This window comes from Ixodes scapularis, unplaced genomic scaffold, assembly GCF_016920785.2.
Source record: "Ixodes scapularis isolate PalLabHiFi unplaced genomic scaffold, ASM1692078v2 PGA_scaffold2__306_contigs__length_199485367, whole genome shotgun sequence".
In the NCBI taxonomy this organism is placed as follows: Eukaryota; Metazoa; Arthropoda; class Arachnida; order Ixodida; family Ixodidae; genus Ixodes; species Ixodes scapularis.
In genome coordinates, this window is record NW_024609857.1 from 180,250,880 (window position 1) to 180,275,809 (window position 24,930).

The 24,930-nt window shown below is 46.2% G+C and overlaps 1 protein-coding gene across 1 annotated transcript in view; it reads right to left on the minus strand.

The window, feature by feature from the left end:
• The window catches only part of LOC115326983, a 193,313-nt gene extending 168,787 nt beyond the window's left edge, over positions 1-24,526 (minus strand). Inside the window, exons 1-2 of the mRNA XM_042292124.1 lie at positions 24,481-24,526; positions 7,441-7,577 (exon numbers count right to left, since the gene is read on the minus strand). Coding sequence (XP_042148058.1) covers positions 7,441-7,577; positions 24,481-24,526 — 183 coding nt within the window. The remainder of the gene's footprint in view (positions 1-7,440; positions 7,578-24,480) is intronic.
• Between the last annotated feature and the right edge of the window lie 404 nt (positions 24,527-24,930).

The following is a 24,930-nucleotide window of genomic DNA, read 5'->3' on the forward strand; positions in this document are numbered from 1 at the left end:
CCAGGCCTGATGCAGCCTAGCTGTAGTGAGTCACTACCCATGGAAGATAGTTACTTGCGACATCATCGGCCCACTGCCAAAAAGTCTCCGTGGGAACCAGTATTTATTGGTAATAACCGATCATTTCTCAAAATGGGTGGAGTTACACTGGCTGAAGAGGCTGGTTTCGGAGCGCATGTGGGACAAGTTGGAAACTTTCACGCGCTTCGGAACACCCACGTGTCTCATCAGCGATAATGCTAGCTATTTTACCGGCAGAGTGTCCACTGACTCCTGCTTGGCGCTAAACATAACGCACAAAATGATGACACCATACCATCCTCAGGCTATTATCACTGAGAGAGTGAACCGAAACTTGAAGAGCATGCTGATCACACTAACAGAGAGAAACAAGGACTGGGACGAACACATTGTCCAGACGGGGTTTGCAATTCGGACGACCATAAACAGATCAACTGGGTTAACGCCCGCACTTCTAAATTTGGGTAAGGAGCTATCGTCTCCGTTGGAGAACAAGTTACGAAATAACCAAGGCTCAAAAGAGCACCCACTCTCTAAATACGCGGCGGAGTTGAAAGTTTGCCTTTTGAGTGCGTTGCACGACGCCAGAGAGAACCTCGATGCCGCGAAGATCGAACAGGCGGACATGTACGATAAGAGTCATCGTCACCTGGAGTACAAGGTGGGGGACCTGGTCCTCAGGAGAACCCATTCTTTGAGCAATGCAGCGAGCGGATTTGCAGCCTCATTTGCTCTGGAGTGGGGAGGGCCCGAGCAGACCGAGGAGACCGATCGCACCGAGGAGACCGAGGAGACCGAGCAGACCAGCCGATAGGGTGGTCAACCCGATGGGCGGGGGAACGGCCGGACCAACCGACAGGGTGGTGAACCTGGTTGGCCAGGAGCAAGGCGGAACAACCGTCAGGGTGGTCAACCGGGTTGGCAGAGACGGGGTGAGCAATTTCGACGTCGACCATGTCAACGAAGGCAGGGCGCCGGAGACGCGGAGTACCGGGAAAGTCCCAGGGACCAGGCGGGCACACGAGACTCCACCCCACGCAGCGGAGTGGGCCTGCGTGTACCTGGAAAACCTGCTCCGCGTAAGCCCCCTCGACACACGGTAGCCACCTGGACGGCCCATGAGGGTCCAGAAGCCGTCCACTTTGTGTCGAGAGTGCAATGGCGGAACCAGCCCCGACAGAACCCGACTCAACCGGACGCCCAAGTCCCGCAGCCCTTTCGGGGGCATACGCTGCACTGTTTTTCACTACCCGACGGCCAGCCAGACGCCTGGGGGCTGTGCCAGGTCTCGGTGGTCCACCAGGACACGCACGAGGCCAGCCGCCGACATACTAACCTCTTGAAAGACATGAGCCACCCCGCCGGCGTCGCAGCGGCAGTACAACTGCTTCGCTGGGATCGGCCAGAGCTTCTAGTTTTGGCGGCTCTCAACTTCAGCCAAGGTACGGGAAAAAATAGTCCTTCCCCCGACCAACTATTCGTTAATGACGCCGTCGCCGAAGACCCGGCGCTCGGCCCCTTCCCGGAAACCACACCGGTCTCACAAATGCCGGCCCCCCGTTCCACAACTGCGGCTCCATCCGCGTCCACCACCACCAGCGACGCGGAGATGAACGAGCTGGAGGAGTACTTGGCCGAAAATCCAGCGACTCCGGATGCTACCGACCGGCTAGAATCTTTTGTGGACGGAGCCGTCGACGAAGACCCGGCGCTCTGCCTCTTTCCGAACACGCACCGGTCCAACCAGTGCCGGCTCCCTGTTCGACGGCTGCGGCACCATCCGCGTCCACCACCACCAGCGATGCGGAGATGGGCGAGCTGGAAGAGTGCTTGGCGGCCGGTCCAGTAACTCGGGATGCTCCGGACCCTCCCGGAGTTGCGGGCTTGAGGGTAAGGAAGTGCGGGAGACAATGAGCCGCACCGCACCTGGAGGGACGGCACCGTGAGCGGTGAAGAAAGAAAAGGAGGCTCGTGGCGGATGAGGTGCGTGAGCCAGTTCGAAGGCAGAGACCAATAAAAGAGCCGGTGCCGTGCAGCCACTCCAACTGAAGACCCGGATCACACGGCAGCCTTGGCCCTCCTCAGCCTAGAGCATCGATAAAACCTTTCTTGATGATAGCGCTCCCCGTCTGACTTCCTCATAGCGAGTAGAACTCGGCCTGGTCGGGCGGTATTGACAGGCGACCCACATGTTTCAGTTCCGGTAGCTCTCGTTTCGCTTCGTCGACTTCTTTGCTTAACTTCTTGTTTTCTGTGTGATGCTGCGAGCTATGGATATTCACCTCCGCTAACTCTCGAAAAAAGCCATCAACATATTTTTTACACTTCCGCCTTCAAGAACATGACTGTTTCTTGTATACTGACAAGCTTGGTGTGGACTTCAGCATTAGAATTTGTCATTCGCTCGACATCATTCATCATACCCGTAGCAAATACATGGCTGCTTCTCTCCTATGGCCTTAACCATGTCATTAATGTCTCCGTGGTGTTTGTCTCTCATATCTCGAAAGCAACTACCGATGTAAATAAATAGGGTGATCCGGTTTACAAAAATTTTAAAAAGTACAGCAACAACGGTTAGTCAGAATAACGCTGAAAACTTTATAAAAATAGGCCAGCAACCTGTATAGTGCAGATATTGCGATTACGCAGCGCCCGTACGTTGCCGCTGCCGCCAGCATAGTCTCGAAGCTGGTATGCGCTAAATCCACCGCCCACTTGATGCCAACGATAATTTATAGTGGCGGGAGTGTGGACAGATGGCAGTCCTGTGTTTATGGCCAAAGAGACGTTTATACTAAGAGAGTTTGGCCAATGGGCAAGAGTCGTCCGCTACAACGAGCGTATTTCGCAGTACCACAAAATGGTGTTACATTGTCTCTTCTTTATTCCTGATAAATCAGAGAATTCTTATGAGTAAGGACCCCAAGAATGGCGCTCGCAAAGTAGTCATCTTTTGGTTGCTCGAACACGCTGCTGTTGTTACCAGACTCAAAATCGCCTTAAAAAGTCCAAACTTTCCGTATTGAAAATAATAGTTCAGCCCTGATATTTCATAGTACCTTCTCAGCACCTCAAATCTCTTCGGGCAATAAAACCTCTCAGCCCTCCAAACCACTTCAGGCCTCTATCCCTCAAACTCTTCCGACTTTGAGACCCCCTCCGACGTTCAACCTTTCAAACGATAAAATGACTGTGAATCATAAAACAAAATTCTATTTAAGACGTTATTGGAAATTTATTTTTACATGCCTGTTGTAACCCAAAGACGGTAAGAACCAACGTTTACTCAAACTAGGGCGAAATAAGCTGTAGACAAAAGCGTAGAGTTCAGACCGAACAGAGAAAACCAAGTTATTTGTCGCAAAAATATATTTTGCGGTAATCACAATGCCGCTAAGTAAATTGTTGAGAGGTACGGTAGTTCGACAAATAAAAAACAACCGCATCAACACGGTGGAATGATTTTGATTGGGGCGAGGCTCCGGTGGTGCTTGTCTGCGTAGACGCTGAGCCGCAGCATGCCGAGCCTTTCGTTCGTTTTCATCGATGTCACGCTGCATTTCAAATGCTCAAATGCGTATATAACCACGTTCCATACCACACATTCCCTTTCTGACATGGATGAAAACGAACGAAAGGCCCGGCATGCTGCGGCTCACCGTCTACGCAGACAAGCACCACCAGAGCATCGCGCCTATCAACATCATTCTCACGTGGATATGCGTTTTTTTGCCATACACGAGCATGTGAGCTCACGTGCAGGAGCACGTGCACCCGATGGCGGACGAACATACGGACATGGCTAGCCCCTAAGAAGCTTCGCCCCTAAAACGAGCAGATGCACCGCACGTGCACTCACACACACTGTCCGTAACACGTTGAACAAAAACAACGAACGTGCAACCGACATCGACCGCTATTGAGAAGGCCTGAGCACAGTCACGTTGTCCTCCTATAGGGGCGTTGCGGTGACATCTCCCGCGTCATCTTTGATGGCTGCATATTTTTGGAAACGAACAAACGAAAAAGCAAAAAAAAAGAAAACTGGGAGTTGAAAGACGTTTTTGATCAAACACCCTGTTGCTATGGAAGATACGACCCACTCATGGGACGGGAAGCCGAAACAGCGTCCGCCGGTTGTTGTGCATTTGGTTTGCGCTCGTGGACGGAGAAAAAATTCAGGGCGACCAGCTTCTAACGAAGGCTGCATTTCGACTGAAACAGGCTATCTTCAAACCAGCACCAAAAAGTCATCCCCTTAGGCGTCGGGAAAGCGCCACCTCTCTCTCTTTCTCTCTCTGGTGGAGCCCGTGAAACACATGCACAGAACACACAGGCTCAGCAATGACGGACGGGCGAATATCTTCTCTATTTCCAGCGCTCGTATTGGCCACCCGATACAAAATGGCGAAGCAGCTTCTCCCTTAGCAAAAAGAGGCCGTACTTGAAACGAAGCTGAAATGTATTCAATATAAATATTCATTTTGTATTTATTCCGTATTATTTTGTCCACATTCGAAACACGCGCGTAAGGTATTCAGAATATATAATAAATATTATTCAGGAGATTTTTAGATATAACAAAAATGTAATTCCTTCCCCCTGAAGATGCCATTTGTGTATTCAAAACCGGCGACACAATTTTTATCTTTTTATTTTGGATTTTGTTATTATTTTGTTTACATTCGAAACGCGCGTAAGGTATTAAAATATTTAATACGTATTAATCAGAAATTTCTAGATATATCAAAAATATAATTTCTTCCCCCTATTTGTGTTTTAAAAACTACACATTTTTATCTTATTATTTTGGATTTTTTTAGTAAATGGTGTCGCTCTGGTATTTGAAGGCACTACTATATACCATCCCCCAACTACACATTAGAAACGAACGCAAAAACAAACACCATGACACAGTGAACACTTGATCACAATCCCGTTAACTGCTCTAGAGCTTTATATAGCCTACATATTGAATTTAATTATTTGGCCGGTAACCATCTTTGCACCTATTAAGGTTCAAGGTATTGGATCGTCTCCAGGGGGATCCTGTCAAAGGGGAAACAGTGTTTTGAAGTTCGTGGACGATATCTCTTACTAAAAAGCATTGGTACAACTAATAATAATTAGGCGCAGTCGCTAAAACAATATCCACATAAGCGGCTCGTAGAAGAAATGATATTGCTTCTCTGGATAGCACCGCTCAGGACGAAGCGAGTGAAGACAGTTTCTTCACTTTAATATAGTTATTTTGCTTTTCTTTTTTAGTTGACTATTTAATATGGCCATTAACGTCACTATATTAAAGTCTCTACTAACCTCACCTACAATGGTGATTATACACATTCAGTGAACTAACATTGCGCTAGCACAACCACACTAAAAATGTCTGCTCACAGCACTTGCTGAAATTTACAGCATCAGCAGTGTTGTGGTTGTAGTTCCCGAACCCCGCTTGTGATTCTTGCGCAAAAAACTCATCAGATGTGTTCTTGATAAAAAAGGAAACAATAACATAAACTGGGCTGATTTATCAGTGCGATGCTGCACAACTCAATTCACAAACTACCAGATGTCGCTCGGCCGAGCTCAGCGCGGCGCGCTGCTTGTAGGAATACGCTACGTAAACGAATGCTTTCGCATTCTAACACATCAACAATCTTAAGTGTCTCTGTAGTGTTTCTAACGGTACCCGCCGGCCCGAAACCGGGAGCTTTGGGGTGACTTCCCCCTTTGCCGGTCGACGCCAACTGGTTAAATTTTCTCATTTTCGCGCTAGAAAGTCCTTGAAATAGCCTCGTTACTTTAAAACCCTGATGTCAATATACTTCTCAAATGCCTGAAGTTGTAGTGCATCATCGTCGAGCCGCAAGAACTGCAAACTTAATTTCCAATTTCTTTTGTGAATTATGATTTCAATGTTGCAGAGAAACCTGATATATTTTGGTACTGCTCGCCTGTCACCAATTTCTTTCCTGTTTAATGCCGACTAAAAGAAGACTCGGACAGATGGTCGAACACATCAACGCTGCATAGTTTTCGTTGACAGATAATTTGACACGGCTACCCTGATAATGTTTGGCATTACGAAGCTTAAGTGCACGGCTATGCCGTCCACATTCTCTTATCATCCTCAAAATTCACCACGTAAATTACCGTACCCTCAGGATCCCTTTACTGATGTCAGCCACATAACCAAGCCTGGAAGACTAGCCCACCTGTCTCCTGCACTGCGCCAGCCAAATATGTATCGCTTAAATTAGAATCGGTTCAAGATCTTAGATGGGAGCAATATTAAAACGTTCCAATCAGTACGCGGTCAATTAAAACCGTCTGGATTTCTTCGTCCTTGTCTTTAAGTTCGGGTAAGTAAAAATGATTTTACATGTCTAGGAAGAAGGCGCCCAGTAAAATAATACCTGCAGGCGCTGAATGCATGCCCGTCTTTTGTACGTGGAAGTGTTTGACATTATCAATGCGGTATTAAATGCTTCCTAAGCCCGCCAGTAATAGGCGGAATCGACCGCCAGAGCATTGAAAGGAGTACGGCAGCCACTGACGAGGACCCGACCGGGCCATTGAACGGGCAGAGCAGAGCAAATGGGTCCTGTAGAAATACGCGTTCCGATTCGTATTGGGCGCTAAAGTAGATAAAAACTCGAAGCTCGCGGAATCCTAAATCGCCTTCGTCCTACGGCTCTTTATGTTGAAAGCTGAAAAATGCACAATTCCGGCTGGATTTGGCGAGATTGGAATCGCCAGGATTCTTTTGAATCGACCGGAACAATCGAAGCGGTTGAATGGATCCGGTGCGAATCGAAGTCACTGGACAACGTCGAATCTGACTCTGATCTTACATCTTTGTACGGCTCCGAAGAGAATGGAAAGAGGTGGGGAGAAAGAGGGAGGGTGAACGAGGAGAAGGAAGGCAGATGGGGAAAAGGAAGAGGGATGGGGAACGAGGGGAGAGACGGGGAGATATATAAAATGGGGAGGAAAAGAATAGGGAAAGGAATTTGGTGTGTTATGTGAGGTATACTTCTCCCTTAAACTGAACGGGAACCTGGCTTGTATAGGTAACGGGACGGCAATTTCCCCACTAGATTTAGGGGGGAAGCGGAATTGGTGTTTAAATGAAAGGTGCCGATTTTCCCGCTATATTTAGCGGGGCTTAAGCAAAAGGTTTTATGTGGATTGCTTGAAAATACGTCAATTTGTACATAAAACAAGCTAATATATCACATTCAATTCACTGGACGCATTACCCCCCATACGCAGAAGTTAACTCGCTATAATATATTAGAGAAGCATGCAGTATGCTCTGCTTGCTACAAATCGAGCCACATACGAAAGGGTGCGTAGCATACGCTCATAATTAAATAAGAATATCAGGACACGAACAGGGTTTCCACTTACCGTATTAAGAAATGTACTTATGTATTCCCGAAGAGGTGTAGTATGATTTTTTTCTTGGCGTGCCTTCACCAATGAAGAGTCACATACAAAACGTACTCCTAGTTTTATATTTGGCATCATGGATATGGTGTCTGCCCCTGAAACATAAAGTTAGAAAGACAAGCTTGAAAGGCCTCTTAAAAAAATAACTTATTTTGAAAGTTGAAATCATTAATAACACCAAAATCATATGAATAGCATTTCTCAAGCTCTCATATGCATCCGTCTATAGCCTCTGTATTAGGTCCACATTTGCCTACTGAATAGGCTCTTTCCAAAATTGAGTCTGACCAGTTCGAGAGCCGTCATCACCTAAGTGCGTATTATGTGTACATGCGAATGGCGGCCTCTTGATGGCTAGTGAAGGAAGAATTTGAAGACAGAAACCGATGCCGAGCCTGAGCACCCAGACCTTTGTTCGTTGTATTGTTGTTCGATGACGTCGAGACGAGACTTTTGGAGTTTCTATACTCTACTCATTTGGGGCTGTCATATAAGTCCTTGAAATGCTCAGCTTCAGCACGCCCCAGACAGCTTGTGACAATGAAATGGTAATTTTATCGAGAGGTTTAATTAACTCTACGCGCCTTCTGCAGTGATATTTTCTTGACACCATCGAAACTGAAGCAAGTAGGAATATAATTGTTCATGGAAAAAAACACCATAACTTTCGTACATCTACCGTTGATGAATAGGTAACAGATTGTGTTCGTCATGAGCACGCAACAATTTGTGCTGATATTTCAGCCACTACATGGCTCTGAATTTGTGAAAGGGTCTATTTACACCCTGCAAAAAATGTCCGTTTTAGAGAGTTTTAGACCAAAACTTCTTTTAACGTTTTATTTCACCACATGTTGTTAATACATTTTTAAGAAATGAAAAATGTTAGTTGATAAAATCTGAATTATCATTTAAATATACTATAAATAATTCAATCCAAGACTGGGGCCCAATGAGGGTATCGTTTTGACAGTGGTATAAAAAGAAACAGAGATACACAACGTCCTTAATTCAGCCTGTGATTTTATTTTAACACCCTTCTTATATACACCGCTCCACACGACAGAAAATCTAGTTTTTTGACGACGCCCACAAAACCCACAGCCACAAAAAAAAACAAAAAACGCTAAAGCGCGACCAACTTTAGATTAGATAAAGGCTTCTGGGCTACTTTGCGTCTATCTGAAATTGTAATACTTTCTACACAATGCACAATGTTTTTGGGTGTTTTAATCTCAATTCAGGCAGGGTTTTGGGGTCGATGTTCTAATGTTGACAAAAAATGTATGTTTATGGAGCATTCTTGATATGAAAGAGAGCGCAAAAGGCTAGGTTTGAAAATTTGCTGTTTTCGAGGTATTGCCCATTAAAGTGACCGAGGCAACAACTGACGTTCCTCCCACCGGTCGGGGATCCCATGTTTGACCTCTCACTATTTTCTAGTTCTCAAAATAAAGCAAAGACCCGTATGTGACACTCGCGAAGTAAATTCTATTACGCTTAGAAAAAAAATCTTAATTTTTGCAGTAATCAAAAAGTGGAACTCTGTTAGAGATGTAACCCTCGCTCCAGGGTTACCATGTCTATCCTTAACCAGCTTGCCAACTTACTTGCTTGAACTATTTTCTTTTGGTAATTTCCAGCAGAGTTCGGCAAGGTTTGACCTTTTACCTGTGTAAGATAATTTATTCACAGTGGCACAGCAGAGAGCTCAAATCAACGTATTTTCAATAAATACAACATTAATATTACATGTAAGAAAAAAAATAAGAGATGCTACATACATGGGAATGCACGAACGTTTCTAAAATATTGCCCCGCGCGCAGCTGGCCAAGTAACCAGCGCGCACGTAACTGATTTTCTCAAAACCCCCAATATTTATTAGCTTCGTCGTTTATTTTTAGTTGATATTAGGCTTTTTCACCAAAAACACTTAATAAATATAGAGTTTTGTTTGTATGACCGGAATCAAAGCTTGATTTTTGCCAGTAGGCCGTTGTGACTGTTTTCTCTGATAGGTTCTATTCTGATCAGGATTGGGCGTGGTATATTTAATCACCTAATATTCATACTTTAATGAACAAATAATCTTAAAATAAGCGTAATTCGGAGCGAAAAAGTATTTTGCTGTGCAACGAAGCTAGCAGTAATACAACGCACATCTGATAATGTTAAAGCTCGAATTGTGCTGATATCAACAAAATACTCTATATTGTGTTTACTCTTTCGGCAAAAGACAAATGATCATACCATTACTCTATTGAAAATAATGCAAACAAAAATGTAATTTTAGAAAAAATTGATCCCGAATCTGGTAGATTTTCGACACTTTCGTACATCAAGCATATGAAACAAATTCTTTTAGCACAGATATTATGGAATTTGTATTAACTGAAAAGGGAAAGATGTGAGATTTTTGTGATATTAAAGGGACACTGACAGGGAATTTATGCTCGCCGAGGTTTTTTAGTTGTACATGAAATATGAGAGCCCAACTACCCAGAACACAATTTGCGACACGAAATTTAGTTTCTTTCCGCCCGAAAACCGCCGATCAAGAACTGGCCGGTTCGAGTCTCGCTCACTCTCTTTTCCCTGCTCACGGGCCGTTTTCTAAGGTATCGAAGTGACCACCAAATTTAATCAAAGTCCTTGGTCACTGAAGGCACACACACAGTATTAAAAATAGAAAAAAAAACATGAAACCCATTTTTTGTGGCTTATAAAAAGCTGCAAATACGCTGATCGAAAAAAAAAAAGTTCCACAGAGAACCGGAAGCATTCTGTGCGTGGGTCGTTTCGCGTATCGGTGGGACTCGCGGGGACGGCCATGGCAGCGGACGACGGGCGTGGGACCTCTACTTCAGAACTGTCGTTCGCGGTGCCGACGAATTCTGTCAGCCTTTGAAAAGAGAAATCTGGGACTCATCAAAAGAATTGGTATTCATCTCGAACACGGCAGACCACCAAGCCGATTTGCACGAAGACGTCGCCGAGCCGTCGTTACCTTCTCCTCGCTGAAGACATAGCTCGCGCAAACGTCAAGCGCCGCACTAAGTGTTTACTCCTGGTTGAATATGCACGCGTACGATTTCTTTACTAGGTGCGAATGTCGCCAACGCGTTGTGCTTCCCGACTTCGCCCCAGAGTGCTTTTGTTGGAGAAAAATCGGCAGCAAACTTTCCAACTTACAGTTTACCGGCTGAATTATTACCGCTGATTATGACTAAGGAAAGAGATCCCCCAATAAAGAGTTGGCCCGATAGCTCAGTGGGAAAGACGTCCGCTTCACACGCAGTAGGACCGTTCAATCCCCAGTGAAGCTTTTTTTTTCAAACATTTTGTGATATCTACATTTCTTTTTATTTTTACAATTATCACTGAAAAAACAAACAAAAACTAAAAAAAAACAAATGTTGTGGACGACACATTGATGAATTAAATTGTAAGGAATTTCCTTTTTGACACCTGCGAACTCAATGTAATCACTTTCCACAAAATGCAAGGAGCATATAAATCAGGTAGCGTCCGCTTTTCGAGGTGCCCGTAAATGTTCTACAGAAATTGCAGCCAGCCATTGTTCCCGATCCCGCTGATCTTTCGGAAACTCCGTCGCACAATGCCATTTTTTTTCGGACGGAGGACATGTAAGCCAGCTCTTCACGCAACATCTTGGGTGTATTCTTTTCGCTGCCGATCATGGAAATTCACCAAGGGCACTCACTACTAATCTCCAACTCCTTAATGTACAAAACAAGCCATCTTGAGTACAGAACAGCGAGCGGAACAAACATAACTGCAAAAGAATCGCACGGCAAACAGTTCTCGCTTCACCACATGTCGTCTGCAACGCAAAAAAAGAAGAAAAAAAAAAAAAAAACGCACGGTCGGATGTAGCCACGTGACTTCCGCCACTCCCTCTCTTCTCTCCACTCCTCCGACCTCCGTGCGCGGGTTTCGGTTTCGCTTTCGAGCAGTTGCGTCTTTTGGCTTTATTAAAAAATACGCTACTCTGTTGCAAAACATTATTTGGGTAGACCTCCGACAACCATAATGAAGCGCCTGGTAAAAAATTAAAAAATTTTTTTGGGGGGTGTCAGTGTCCCTTTAAGGTAATTAAAATACCTTAAATAGGTAACATGTTGAAGCTCGCCCTGTGTTGCGAAATAGCGGAAAAATAACAACCCCAAATCTAAAAATGTATTATAAATATAATTTGTTTTTAAAACTTTAAGCCCAATGAAATTTACTCGCGAGGGTTAAAAAGGAGTCGGTCGTTGTGCTCTCTTTTTATAAAAAAAGAGAAAATAGCGAGTGGTTAAACATGCAATCTGTGATTTCTGGCAGTAACGTCAGCTTTTGCCTCGGCCACTTCTATGGTCATTAACTCAAAAAAAAAAAAAAAAAAACTCTTTCAAGCTTACCGTTTGTGACCTCTTTTATTACAAGAATGATCCTAAAACAATCAGTTTTTGGTCAAAATAAAATTTTTGACCCCAGAGTCATACCTTCAATGAAATTAAAACCTGTATTCCTGTAAAACAGGAACGAAGGCTGGTTCCTCGTTCCGTCTCCATCTTAAAACGAGTTCTCGTGACAAGTATCAGTGGCTTTAAAGGAAACGCTTTTTCGTTACCCTTTTTTTAAGAATGGAGGAACATGTCGTTGCATTAACTTTACGTTCTCTTATTTGATGAAATATTGTGCCAAATAATCCGGACACTTCCCCTTACATTGAAGTTAAAGGTTAAAATTGGCGATGATAAAAAAAAGCGTACATCCCTATTGAATATGGGTAAAACTGCAAATAAATAAACGAAAAAGGAACACCTTTCCACCTGCTGTTGCCTCGAAAACATGGCGAGTTCGCGTTCCAGTTCCACAGATGCGAGATGGAACTTCCGTGTTTTAGGAACGACGTTCCTTGGAACTCCCTTCCGTACAGCGTTGTTGAAAACAGTCATGTAAACAATTTCTCATAGTAAACTTCCACCAAGTCGCGTGTGCACTGACCATAATTTCCTTCAAGGGGACACAAACTCTCCGAAATATTTCTTAAAGCGCCTGGATAGGTCGCATGCGTCACACACTGGACTTTACGCCGAATACAGCCAACATTATTTAACGGAACGTTTACGCCGCGACGCCCATGTTAAGTTCGGAGCAATTTGTTCTGCTTTGTGCGCACCGGCTTAGAAGTTACTTCTGTTTGAAGACCAACGTCCCAGTCTCGAAAATGCAGAAGTCATTTGGTGTGCCCCTTATTGACTGGAAAGAGCGCGGAGGAGCCCGTCGTGTATCTGTGCTTCGATCCTTCACTCTCTGCCCCCAAACAAAACAAAAATGGTAAAGAAGAAAAACAAAACAAGCGGAGATGAGGTTGGCAGAATGCGGCAGTCGGCAGTCATGGCTCCGCCCTAAAGGGTGGTGAAACGATTTTCACGTTGAAAGAATTTGCAACTTGTATTTTTTATATTGTTTATCTTTGCAGTAGTGAGAGAAAACGGGCCACATTGGCCCGAATTACAGCGATTCTGCTGCGTAATCGCAAGATAAAAAACATAACAGAACTGGACTTTTTTTCGGCGCTTCTCTCTTTCCCATTTCGATTTCTCACTCTACCTCTATTTTTTCGATGTCCTTTCGAGTAGCGGTAGCTTAAGCGCTTTCCGCGATTATGAACGATCAAATTTACAGGAGAACACTTAAGACTGCTTACGTGTAGCAATGCGAAAGCATGCCTGCACACAGCGCAATCCTACAAGCAGCGCGCCGCGCCTTCCCATCGCACACGGCGTTCCGGCAGTGACATCACGCTCCCCCAAGGACGCCAGTCACCTGGTACGGATTTCGGCACCATGTGGAGCGGTGATGCCCACGGGCTGGAGGAGGAACGTATGATGCCAACTCCAGAATGAGGTCAAAGGCCTGTTTGGTTTGCTACTACTCGGGAGGAAGTCTCCGGGATTGAGAGTGAACTGGAGGGACGTTTGTTTCAATACGATGCCGGATGTTATGCTGTACGTGGGGTGGTAAAAGCGCAGGGACGAACCATGGATGGAAACTCTTTGACGACTTTGGCGTATGGAGAATCCGAAATGGAGAGAACAGAAGCAAGTCCTACATACTGCAGTTGCATCCGAACTCTAGATGCTGCTAGATGCGTTGTGACATCAAAAAGACGGCGGCCACGAACATCGACTATCAGGTTGAATTTCTGCAGAACGTCTGCTCCGAGAATTGGGTATTGCGGAAGATTCAATGCAACCCGAGATTGATGGCGATGGTTCGCAGGCCATATATAGGGATGGTGGTGCCGTTAGCGGCCTTTAGCTTCGAAGGTTGTCGGTTACCGCGTTGTTGAGGGGATGGTGATACCACTGAAACTTCAGCACCAGTGGCGAATAAAAAAGTTGCTTTTAAGTTGTTTTATTAGTAAGGAAGAAAAAACATGAACGACTGCGTAACTGACCAGCATCACTCGTCGCTCCTAGTAGCCAACTGGATTGTTTCTCTTCTTCTGACAGGTACATTTCCGTGCGTCAGCGCCGAAGGTGGGATGATACCAGCAATTTTTTGTGGAAGGTCTGAGATTGACAGTGGCGTACCAACATGTTTTTGAGTAGGGGGGCAAGCCGGACCCCCCGCCCCCAGGGCCAGGGAGCGGTGCCCTTGGTATCCCTTGGCGCCGCCGGACAGTGTTTGCCCTGCCCAGTGGTGGCTGTTTCACGGAGGGATGGAGGCAAAACACATGCCTTGGCCCTTCACCCTGAGAACTGGGGCGGGGGGGGGGGGGGGGGGGCAAGCGCCCCGATCGCCCCCCCCCCCCCCCTTCGGTTGGTACGCCCATGAAGATTGACTAAAGCGACGAGTCGCGTAGCAACTTATCCGTCGAAGAGGTGAACGTGAAGGTCGGAGGGAAGAGACCATCTCTGTGAGCTCTTCTATGCGACGTTGAATGCTCATGAAAAAATTAGCAGGCATTATCTCTGGTTGTGGTACTCGGTTGGCACCTGAAGGGTTTGAAACATTGAAAATTCAACGGGCCAACTTCGCCGAGTCCTCTACGGTAGCGCTCTCACCTGGTGACTGAGTGACGCGGACATCATGTTGAAGACGCTGGAGGAACAGATGACGGAATAGTGCGTCGTCGATTGTGGCGTTAGCAAGGAACTGTTTGGTTCGGCGGAGAAGCTGTGATGGGGTTTTATCTCCTAACTTCTCGGCAGTAAGAAGCCGCTGAAGCCTTCGTTGCTTCGACAGGCCTGTACAATGGACGATCTTGTTCTCAAAGACATCGTAAGGGGTCACTGAAGGAGGAGCGACGATGTTTTTGTGGACCTCAGCTGCATTTATGAATGATAGTGCGCTCACCACATGATAAAAGTTTTTGTTCTAGATCGGTGATTCGTCTTAATACGAACTGCGATTCCACCTAAGCAATCCATAATTCCGGATTTACCGGCCAGCATGGTGGCAGTCGTATTACGAAGGCTGCTTGCTACCTGCGGTGGATCAACAAGGGCAGGAACATTTGCTACCATCTCGGTACGTCCGGTTGCGAAGTTCCTCGTCCGGGTAGTTACTTGTAACGGGTTCTGCGTTGCGTTATATACTAACAATTTGTTCACATTATTTACACACTTGATTCTACGGACTGTCCAAGTATGACATGGCTGCCCTGCTGACTACCCGAGAAGAACTGCGAGAAGAGGAAAACGCCCTTTCGGCGTTTTCTTCTTCCTCCGCTGCCGTGGCGTATATGTGATGCTACATGCTCACAGCTTTTGATGATAATGCCTGCGTCTCTAAATCCGCAGAAGAATCAACTACTTAGCTTTATTATCTGCACCAATCCTAAAGTCGAATCGTCTTTCGTTCCTTTTGATTGTAAAAAGCTGTGACCGTCAAACTTCTGCGCCTCAAATGACGGTTTTTATAAGAAGCGTTGAAAATTAGTATGCTTATTTTGCTTGAATTATTTCATCAGAGAGAGCTTCTTTTTATCTGAAAACGGCGCAAGAAGGAAACATCTATGCAAATGTGTGTGTGTTTTTTTTTTGTCAGATATTCGTATAGAATGATCGGTGTTTGGTGAACAATAAAATATATGTATATTTCTTTAAGTCTACTCATTACCACATATTTTGAATGGGTTCCTCAGCGTGTAGGAGTTAAACAAACTAAAGTGGCAAATGCACCCGACGTAGCGGTGAGCTGCCTCAAAAGGTTTCTGTATTCTGAGCACCTCTCTAGTGTCTGTAAAACTACTTATAAATCGGGGGCCTATGCTGCGATGTTTATAAGGGAGAAAAATCGGCGGATGTTTTTAGGTGATTATTTTTTTTTTTAAATTTAGGTTAAACGACTCGTCGTTAGGCAAAAAACAGTGATTATCAGTGAAAACACAATGCATCCGTCTATATATATCCCTAGCCATCTAGAATAAATTCTCCTAAAGCGAGAGTAATTGAAGTTCATTATTTAGAAGGAGCTTGATGGGCGCATCAAATGCTGATTTATTTTTTTTTCTTAGTAGTCGCAGCCCTAACTTTAGTTTCAAGACCGCCAAATATATGCACAGAATCCGCGTTTTATTGCGGAAGTGGCAGGATTTTCAGAGCACCTTCTGCGAGTATGAGGTGCACATAACGTATACACTCGTCAGCCCCTTTACCTAAAAACTTTGAACAGTCCCAGCGAACCCAGAACAGGGTGACATCAAGCCGAACCTGTAGCAAAGAAAGCCCATAAAATCTAAGCAGATAGTAATAAACGCATATCCGTTCCCCAGAGGAAGAGACGCCTTCTCGAAGGTTAGTGGCGCCGGACCACACAGATGTTGGCAGTGTCCTCCAAGAACCACAGCGACCTCAAATAGACAGGATCCACGAGATAACAAGTTGGACAAACCTCTACAGGGGAGAGGTTTCGGAAAAAAAAAAATGAAAGACGCTCACGATTTCCTGTAATGCCGAAGTTGAGCGCAGCTATCAAGGAGGAGGCGGGAGGGGTGCGGAGGAGGAGGAGGGGCATACCCTTCTCTCCGTACCCTCTCCTCCTCCTTAAGAGCGGGAAATTTACCGATAATTTCGCGCTAAATAGAAGGGGAGCATGTCCTCCTTCTCAAGAGTGGGAAATTTACCGGAAATTTTGTGCTAAATGGCAGGGGAGCGGGAGGGGATGGTACGGAGAGGAGGGTATGCCCCTTCTCTTCCCCTCCCACCTCCTCTCCTCCTCCCGTCCTCCTCCTCTCCGCCCGGACACATATGCTGTGCCATTACAGATGGCACAGCGGAACAGCCGGTGCACGTCCCTCTGGGCCAATGGGATGTTTTCCTGCATCACTGGTATGAAGTTCTTTGTCTCGCACGAGATATTTGATGAGTGCTGTTGGCGAGATATACAGAGCTAACACGAGCAAGCCGCTGTCGATCTTGGCGTCACACAATTTACCAACCATAGAGATCGATGGGTACAGCACGGACCCGCACCCAAGTAGATGGACACTTGGCTAACGAGCACGCCAGGTTTTAATACGTACCTCCCCGTGATTTATAAATGGTGCTAGCACTTGCCTTCACAACGTGTAGCTGGCATCTCCCATCCTCCCCTACTTTTCCTTCTCCTCCCCTGCTTGTCCCCTCCTCCTCCTCCCCTCCCCTCCTCATTTCCCCCTCTCCTCCTCCTCCCTGCTCCTCCTAGATCTCTCCCTCCTCCCTCACCTTCCTCATCCCCTTCTCCTCCCTTTCCCCTCCTTGCCCCTCCTACTCCTCCTCTCCTCTTCTTCCTCCTCCCTCGTGACCCTCATGACATCACTCGTGACCCTCGTGACGTCATTATCGAAAAAGTCCCATAATGGAACACGCGGTTGCGCCGACGGTGACGGCGGCGCCAACGCCTCTCAAGCCGGAAACGGTTCGATCGGTTTCCGGCATTTTTTGGTTTTAATCAGAGAAACAATGTCAACCACCGGTGTTTTTCGGCTTTAACCGAATTAGTATTTTTGGTTACAGCGGATGTTTATCGGTGTTTTTCGGTTAAAACCGGAAAGTGCACAGCCTACTAATATTGCAGGAACGTTAAAAGTGAAATTTCATGGTCTCATTTCGCGCTACTCCGATTTGACCCAATTCACTTTCTCACGCTTGTTATCTCACCTATTAGGGCGAGTATGTATGAGAATAAAAAAAATTCGGCACACTTAAAGGTTGACGACCAGACTAGAGGTTCTGCAAGATGGAAGGTAATCCTCACCATGGGGGAGGAGGAAACAGGAAGCGCTTGGAAGGTTAGAAGGGGAGAGGAGGAAACGGGAGAAAAGTGGAAAGCGCGAGCTGGTCGTCGAACTTCTAGCGAGTTTGTTTCACGGAACTTTTGTCCGCGCGTGCCCATTCGCAGCGTGGAGCTGGTTCGTTTCGGCCGGCAATCCACGAGGGGTTGCACTCACCGAGTTCGTTCCAGCGCCGGCACCCCACGCGTGCATGCACTTTCTGCACCTAGAAAATCGAGCGTGCGCCAAAATGCAATCCCGTCATACCCCGCTCAGGCGAAGAGCGGGAACAGATGACAAGGGGTCGTCGGCTTCAATGTGTCATTTGTACAGCGGAACCGAAGATAAGAAAAGTAGATTTTCTATTAGAAATCGTATCCCACGGGCAACGCAATCAAACGCAAGCCTGAATTGTGAGCGCCTGCTATTTCATGAAGGAAGGGATTGACAACCCGTGCTTTATTTGCAAGTTTTTAGCCGCTCTGTTGCCATACAGACGCTGAAATATGCCAATGTGTAAGGAAATGCTCAGAACAAGCACATCAGCGGCACCGTGATTTTTACCACCATCCGTGTGCGGGTAAAAAGGGAACATTTGTCGACAAAGGACCCCCAGCAGAAACCTGTGACTGCCAAATAAGCATCCAAAAAAAGCTAAACCTTGTGGCTTTACCCGAGAATCGGGAAAGATCACTGTAGCACAGCGTCACTAGCTGATACCAAATCAGCCTTGTCACCGGCACGGCAGCTGCGCCGGTAGAGCATACTGTATACAAGGCCTCACGATGCGTGCAATAAACGTTGTTAATCTCGCTACTTGCGTACGAGCCACATGGTGTCAGAAGTGCTTTATCGCCAGGGCCGCGGATTTATGAAGCAGCCACCGAGCGACGGGAAGTATGCGACAGCCACACCTCTCGAACGATGATGCCTTCGCAGCAGGCCATGTGTTGCCCTGTACAACGCTGCTGCAGCCCCCGAAACCCCTGGACACGTCGGGAGACCTGTGGCAGAACTGGAAAACTTGGAAATGTGAGTTTCAACTGTTTTCTACGGCCACCCGGGTCAGCCATCAACCGAAAGAAGTCCAGGTGGCGACCCAGTTAATGATAATCGGGGAAGATGCAAGGACATTGTTCAGTATGTTTAAGTTTGTAAACCAAGAGGAGAAACAAGACGTGACGACTATCATTGAGAAGTTTGATAGCTTCTACAAGCCGGCTACAAACCTAACTTACAACGAGTTTGTGTTTGGTACGAGGGAGCTGGAAGAACGGGAACCTTTCAACAAATAGTTAACTGACATTCGTATTTTCTTAAACAACTGCGAGTCTGGGGTTCTTGAAGAACGTCTACTTTGAAGTAGAATCATTCTGGGCTTTCGGGAAAAGAAACTTCAGCAAAAGCTCATCTCCGATAACCCGTCATACACCAAAGCAGTGGAAAGATGCAGAGCCTGGGAGCAGGGTGACGAACGACGTAATACAAGACAAAACGAAGCGAATGAACGCGAAAAAGAAGTCAACTAAGTGCCAAAAGTGTGCGTTTACGAAGCACAGAAGTGAGGTTTGCCCCGCAGCCGGAAAAAAAATGCAACAAGTGCGGAAACTTTAATCACTTCGCGAAAGTTTGCAAGTCAGGGCGAAAAAGGGCCCCCGTCAGCAAGTACACGAGGTTGTGGCCAGTGATGACGAAACATACTTCTTGGAAGCGCTAACTGTCGGTGCTGTATCTCGCGAGGATGTATGGACGGCTGCGGTGACATTAGAATGCGTTTCCGTTCATTGCAAAATAGGTACCGGGGCCAATCGTTGAATAATCTCCACGACCACATTAGGCCAAGTTACGACGAAGCCAACAGTAGAGGGCAACAACACCCTGAACACGTTCTTCGATCATGCAGAAAAGGCACCAGAAAGAATATTCTTCGATCTATGTGATCAAGACAATGAATGTCAGGCTGGGTTTTTGGTTGTACGCCAAGAGGTTCCAATTACCTTGAGTGGCAGTGCAGCACAACGTTTCGGACTGATTACTCGCGTTGCAGGTGTGAGCACCGCAGAGCTATACAGTGCAGCACGATCTTTTGAAGCAGTTGTTCAAGGGCTCGGCCAGCTGAAAAGTGTGGTCCACGATATGACGCTACAACCAAAATCTAAGGGCACCGTCAAGGCAGCAATACGAATACCTGTGGCCATCCAGGATAGAGTCAAGGCGAGTTGGACCACATGGAGGCGGATCAAGTCGTCACAAAGGTAAGTTAGCCAATGGAATGGTCGAGTTACATGGTGGTCGTCGTAAAGAAAGATAAGGTCAGAATTTTCTTGGACCCATCTGATTTTAACAAACGTCTAAATTACGTGAACATTATCCCATGCCGACGATAGAAGATGTAGCTCCACATCTGCACGGCAGCAAGTTTTTTTCGACATTGGATGCGTCATCAGCTTCTGAAAAATAAATTTGTCAGAGGCAAGTTCGGACATCTGTACCATGAGCCCCCCTTATGGCAGATACAGGTTTCTGCGCATGCCGTTCGGAATTTCCACAGCCACAGAAGTAACCCAGCGCGCAATGCACGGTGTCCTAGAAGGCCTAAAGAACGTAGCAGTCGTCACGGACGATATTTTAGTTTGGGGAACCACGATACAAGAACATGACGCGAACCTGAATAACTTGCTGCGACGCTGCGAGAAGCAGAATCTCAAGTTGAATCTAAAGAAGTGTCGCTTTTTGCAGGATCAATTTTGGTACCTAGGCCATGTTTTGACGAGTGTAGCTCCAGTCGTCAAAACATGGCCTAGGTACCAAAATTGATCGGTCTACGCTCAGAGCATAGACCCAGAACGAGTCGAGGACATCTTTGTTGTTCCGGAGTCCAGAGACCGTAAGGAATCACAAATAGTTCTTGGCATGACGAACTTCGTCACAAGATACATACAACCTATGTCTGCTCTTTGAGCCCCATTGCGCGAGTTGTTGGAAAAAAAGATATCTCTTTGGTTTGGACTGAGCGCCAATAAAGCAGTTTAAAACGCTCAGAGAGTAACCTACCAAGGCTCCGCTACTTGCGTATTTTGCGCAAGGCAAACTAGTCACGTTGTCAGTGGATACCAGCCAAACCGGCGTCAGGGCGGTGGTCACTCAGAACGGACATCGCATTGCCTACTCATCACGCTCCCTCACCGAGACTCAACCAAAAAACACCCAGATTGGAAAAGAGGCGTTCGCTATAGACCTTTTCTACATAGGCGCCGCCATCTTCAATTCTGGAACTTCCGGTATGCGTGAAAACATCGCTTTCTTCTCGCCTCGACAGTAGAACGTGTTAACATTTTAACTGCAACAGTCAGTCGTTCTTGTTAGGAATCTTCTATACTTTTTTACTTGTTCAGGGTTGTAATTTTTTGCTTTTTGTTCGGAACGCTTACCGGATAGAGGGACAACGTGGCTGGGTGCGAGGCTAAACGAAAAAGGTGTATAGTATACGGATGCAGCAAGTTTAAAGATTATATTTTAGGGCACTCATCTGTGACCGTTGAATCGGATCATAAGCCACTGGAAGCAACATTCAGGAAACCCCTCAGTGACTGCCGCTCCAGCTACAAAAAAATGAGGCTAGTGCTTCAGCGATACCCTAATACCGTGCAGTACAAGCCAGGGAAGAAACTTTATCTGGCGGAGTCGTTGCCAAGGTTCCCAACCAAAACTAAGCTAAAAGACGAAAGCGACCAGCTTCAAGTAAACATTGTTTCCACACTATCAGTTTCTGATGCACGGCTGCACATCCTCCAGGCGACAGAAAACGACGCGGCTTTCATCCAACTCCTAGAGTATGCATAAGCATTCCGGTGAGCTGATAAACGAGACTTCCCGGAGGAACTGTGAACGTACTGGAACTACAGAGACCAGATGCACGTGCAAGATTGGCTGGTCTTCAGGAGTAACAAAGCGGTAATTCCAAAGGCCAAGAGGACGGAGATTTCGAAACTTTTGAATGCCGCACATGGGGGTGAAGCCAAAATGAAGATGCGCGCCACAGAAGTGATCTGTGGGCCCTCCATGTAATGCGAAATTGAAGCTATTGAAAAGTCATGTGAGGTCTGCACAAAGCATAAGCACAGAAACGCAAGATTACCATTACTGTGCCATGAACTACCCAACCTACCGTAAAAGATGGTGGGGCTAGACTTGGTCTACCACAGCAACCGGACATTTTTTTGATAATTGCTTATTTCTACTCTTTCTTTTTGAGATGAAGGAACTGCGACAGTCCATGGCAGCTGCATTGGCATCCGCCTGTGCAGGAGGCTTCGCTACTCATGGGATACCAGCCAAATTGTGCAATGACAACCGGCACCCCCTCAATAGTTACAACTTCAAGGACTTAGTGAGTAAGTTTCGAATTATTCACGTCACGTCAAGCCCTCACCAACCTTGTTCAAAGAAATGACTGAGCAAGCCGTACAAAAGGCAAAGAAACTGCTACCTATGTGCTCGTACAACACTCTTAACATCTGCGGCGCCCTCTTGGAATGGCGCAACGGCCCTAGGGATAACCTGCTCAAGTCACCAGTGCAGAGACTAATGGGTCGTCAGACAAGCACACTGATCCGGTTCCCGACTGCTGCCCGGAACCCGCCATCGTACCGCCCAAGGAGGGGCACAGCCGACTACAAGAGATCCACACCAAGCAGCGGGCCTTCTACAACAGAACAAATGCCCATCCGGAAGTACAATATGGTCAGCAGGTGTCTACATTTGATACCATTTCACGCACGTGGTCTCCAGCAGTCGTCATGAGGCGTGCGGGGCCTCCCCGCTAATTTGTGATCAAAACTAATGACGGTCGAGTGCTACGCAGAGAGCTCCTGCGAGGGCTGCCGCCTCGGCAGCAGCAACTCATTATCACAGCGGCTCCTGAATTGCTGACGCGGCAATAGTAACTTGTCACCACTGCGGCTGCTGAATTCACTGGCCGACAGGTCAGGGAAGAACCCTCAACGGGAGCCCCACCATCACAAGACTGTCCAACCTAGGAGCTCAGGAGTAGTTCAAGACAACGGCGGTGCCCCGTCAGATACCCACGACCAGAACTTTAAGCGCGATCGTACAACCGTAATATCTTCTATTCCTTTATTTTTTTGTATATTATGTTTCTCTTCTGGGTTAATTTTATTCTGTTTGATAGAAGGAAGATGTAGCACAGTGTCACTAGCTGATACCAAATCAGCCTTGTCATTGGCACGGCAGCAGCGCCGCTAGGGCATACTGCATATACGAACTCACGGGGCGTCAATAAACGTTGTTGACCTCACTACTTGCGTACGAGCCACAATCACTATGTTTAAAATTTACCTACGTTAGCTATCTCGCCCCGCCATATTTTGTTTGAGGAAGCTCTCTTTCTCGACGCCTTCACCAAGGCTAAAATCTGATCTACCTGTAACTACAATCGAAATCAAAGGTCCCACGAAACGTGTTGCTGGACATTCGGACAGATCCTTTCAGTGGTTCCCGCATAATACCATGTTCAAGCGGATCAAGCTTCTGCGCGGACAGCATCATCAGTTTTGTCTATTGTAAACCTCAGCTGCTTTGTAGTCCGCTGGTTGCGGAAATTTACGCCGTCTTAAAATATCTCTACGACAGCCTAGTTGCATGAAGGCCTCACAAACAAAAACTACAGGTTGCAGCTACCAACGTGTATATAAATAAACGTTGGTAGCGACTGCACTCTTGCATTCCCACCGATCACGTCGAACAGAAAGGCGCTAGTTTCGGCTTAAGATAGCTACTCTTTCTACAACATGAATGGCGGCAGCACCAGTCTTCTGCACTCGGTGGATTCGGCAAGTTTGTTTGAGGCGAGTACTCCGTGCGACACTCCGCTAGTGCGGTGCATTCTGAGAAAAAACTCGAACGGGGCCAGTGCGTTTGAAAGGAATTCGGTATCAGACTGCTTGCGAGTGGGAATGCGAAACCATGACGCACGCACTGCCACAAATTTAGTCCGCCGGAACCGTGGAGCCGCCATGGCGTCGGTGAAGCGCGCTCGTCTCGCGCTTCGGAAGCTCGGGTTAGATTCCTCCCGAGACCGAGATGTATAAAATTTTCTTTTCAAAGCCATTAATTTACGTAGTCCTGACGTGTTTTTACACTTTGCGCAGCGCCACCAGCTGTTCGGCTGACTCTTTTAACAAGGATGACGCCGTTGCTATGGAGCCGCATAACGCATCGCAGCCAATGGTAATTTAGGAGCCATTTTGTTCAGGGGATTTGAGGTGCTGTTTGTCGCTGCTACAGACAATGATAAAGCCGGCTTCAAGCTTAAATAACGGCAAATCGCGTTACGAGCCCATTTACTGCTTTCGCATTAGAAGAGCCCTTATCTTTACCAAGCTCTTCAAGTGGGGAAGTTCAGCAAAACACACCATATGACACTAAGTTTTCAATACTGACGAATATGATGAAAATATAGTTTGTTAGCGTTTACTTAGATCCACATCTAAACTACTAGAACCGTAGAAAATGTTATTCGTAGCACTATCCTAGACGCTATATGTTTAGGCTCGTCAGTACCTTAAAAGAAGGGAAAACGGTGATCCGTTGCAAGTGTTAACTGCCTCGCGCAGATATAATAAGAAATTAATTTACCAGTTTAAAGTAGAGAAGACTAGATGACTGTATTTTAAGTTTACTTAAAAACAAGCTCTTGACTTACCGACCATGACGCCTCCCAGAGCCAGGAACATAACCCAGGATTTCATCTTGGGTAAAATGTTACGAATCCCCGAAGACGACTGACTATTGTTTCCCTCAAACTGTATGGTCGACCTTTAGAGAGAACTGCCAAGCCTCAAATGGGCGAAAAATTGTTCCAACAAGGAAACAAGCTCCCGGCTGCAATAGAAAAAAAAAAAAAAAAGAATCTACGTCAAAGAAAATATTTTTTTTCTTTTTTCTTGTTAAGTATTCCAGCAATTTCAAGATTGCCACAAGAATAAACTAAATCAGCTACGTATTAATGAATATTTATCTATTTTTTTATTTATTTATTTAGTTATGTCATTCTTACGTGTCATTAGACCATAATTTTATTTTCTAGCATTCAGGCAGTGTCAGACAAATTTCTTACATTTATGGCCACCGAAGACACTTTATGCTGACTGCT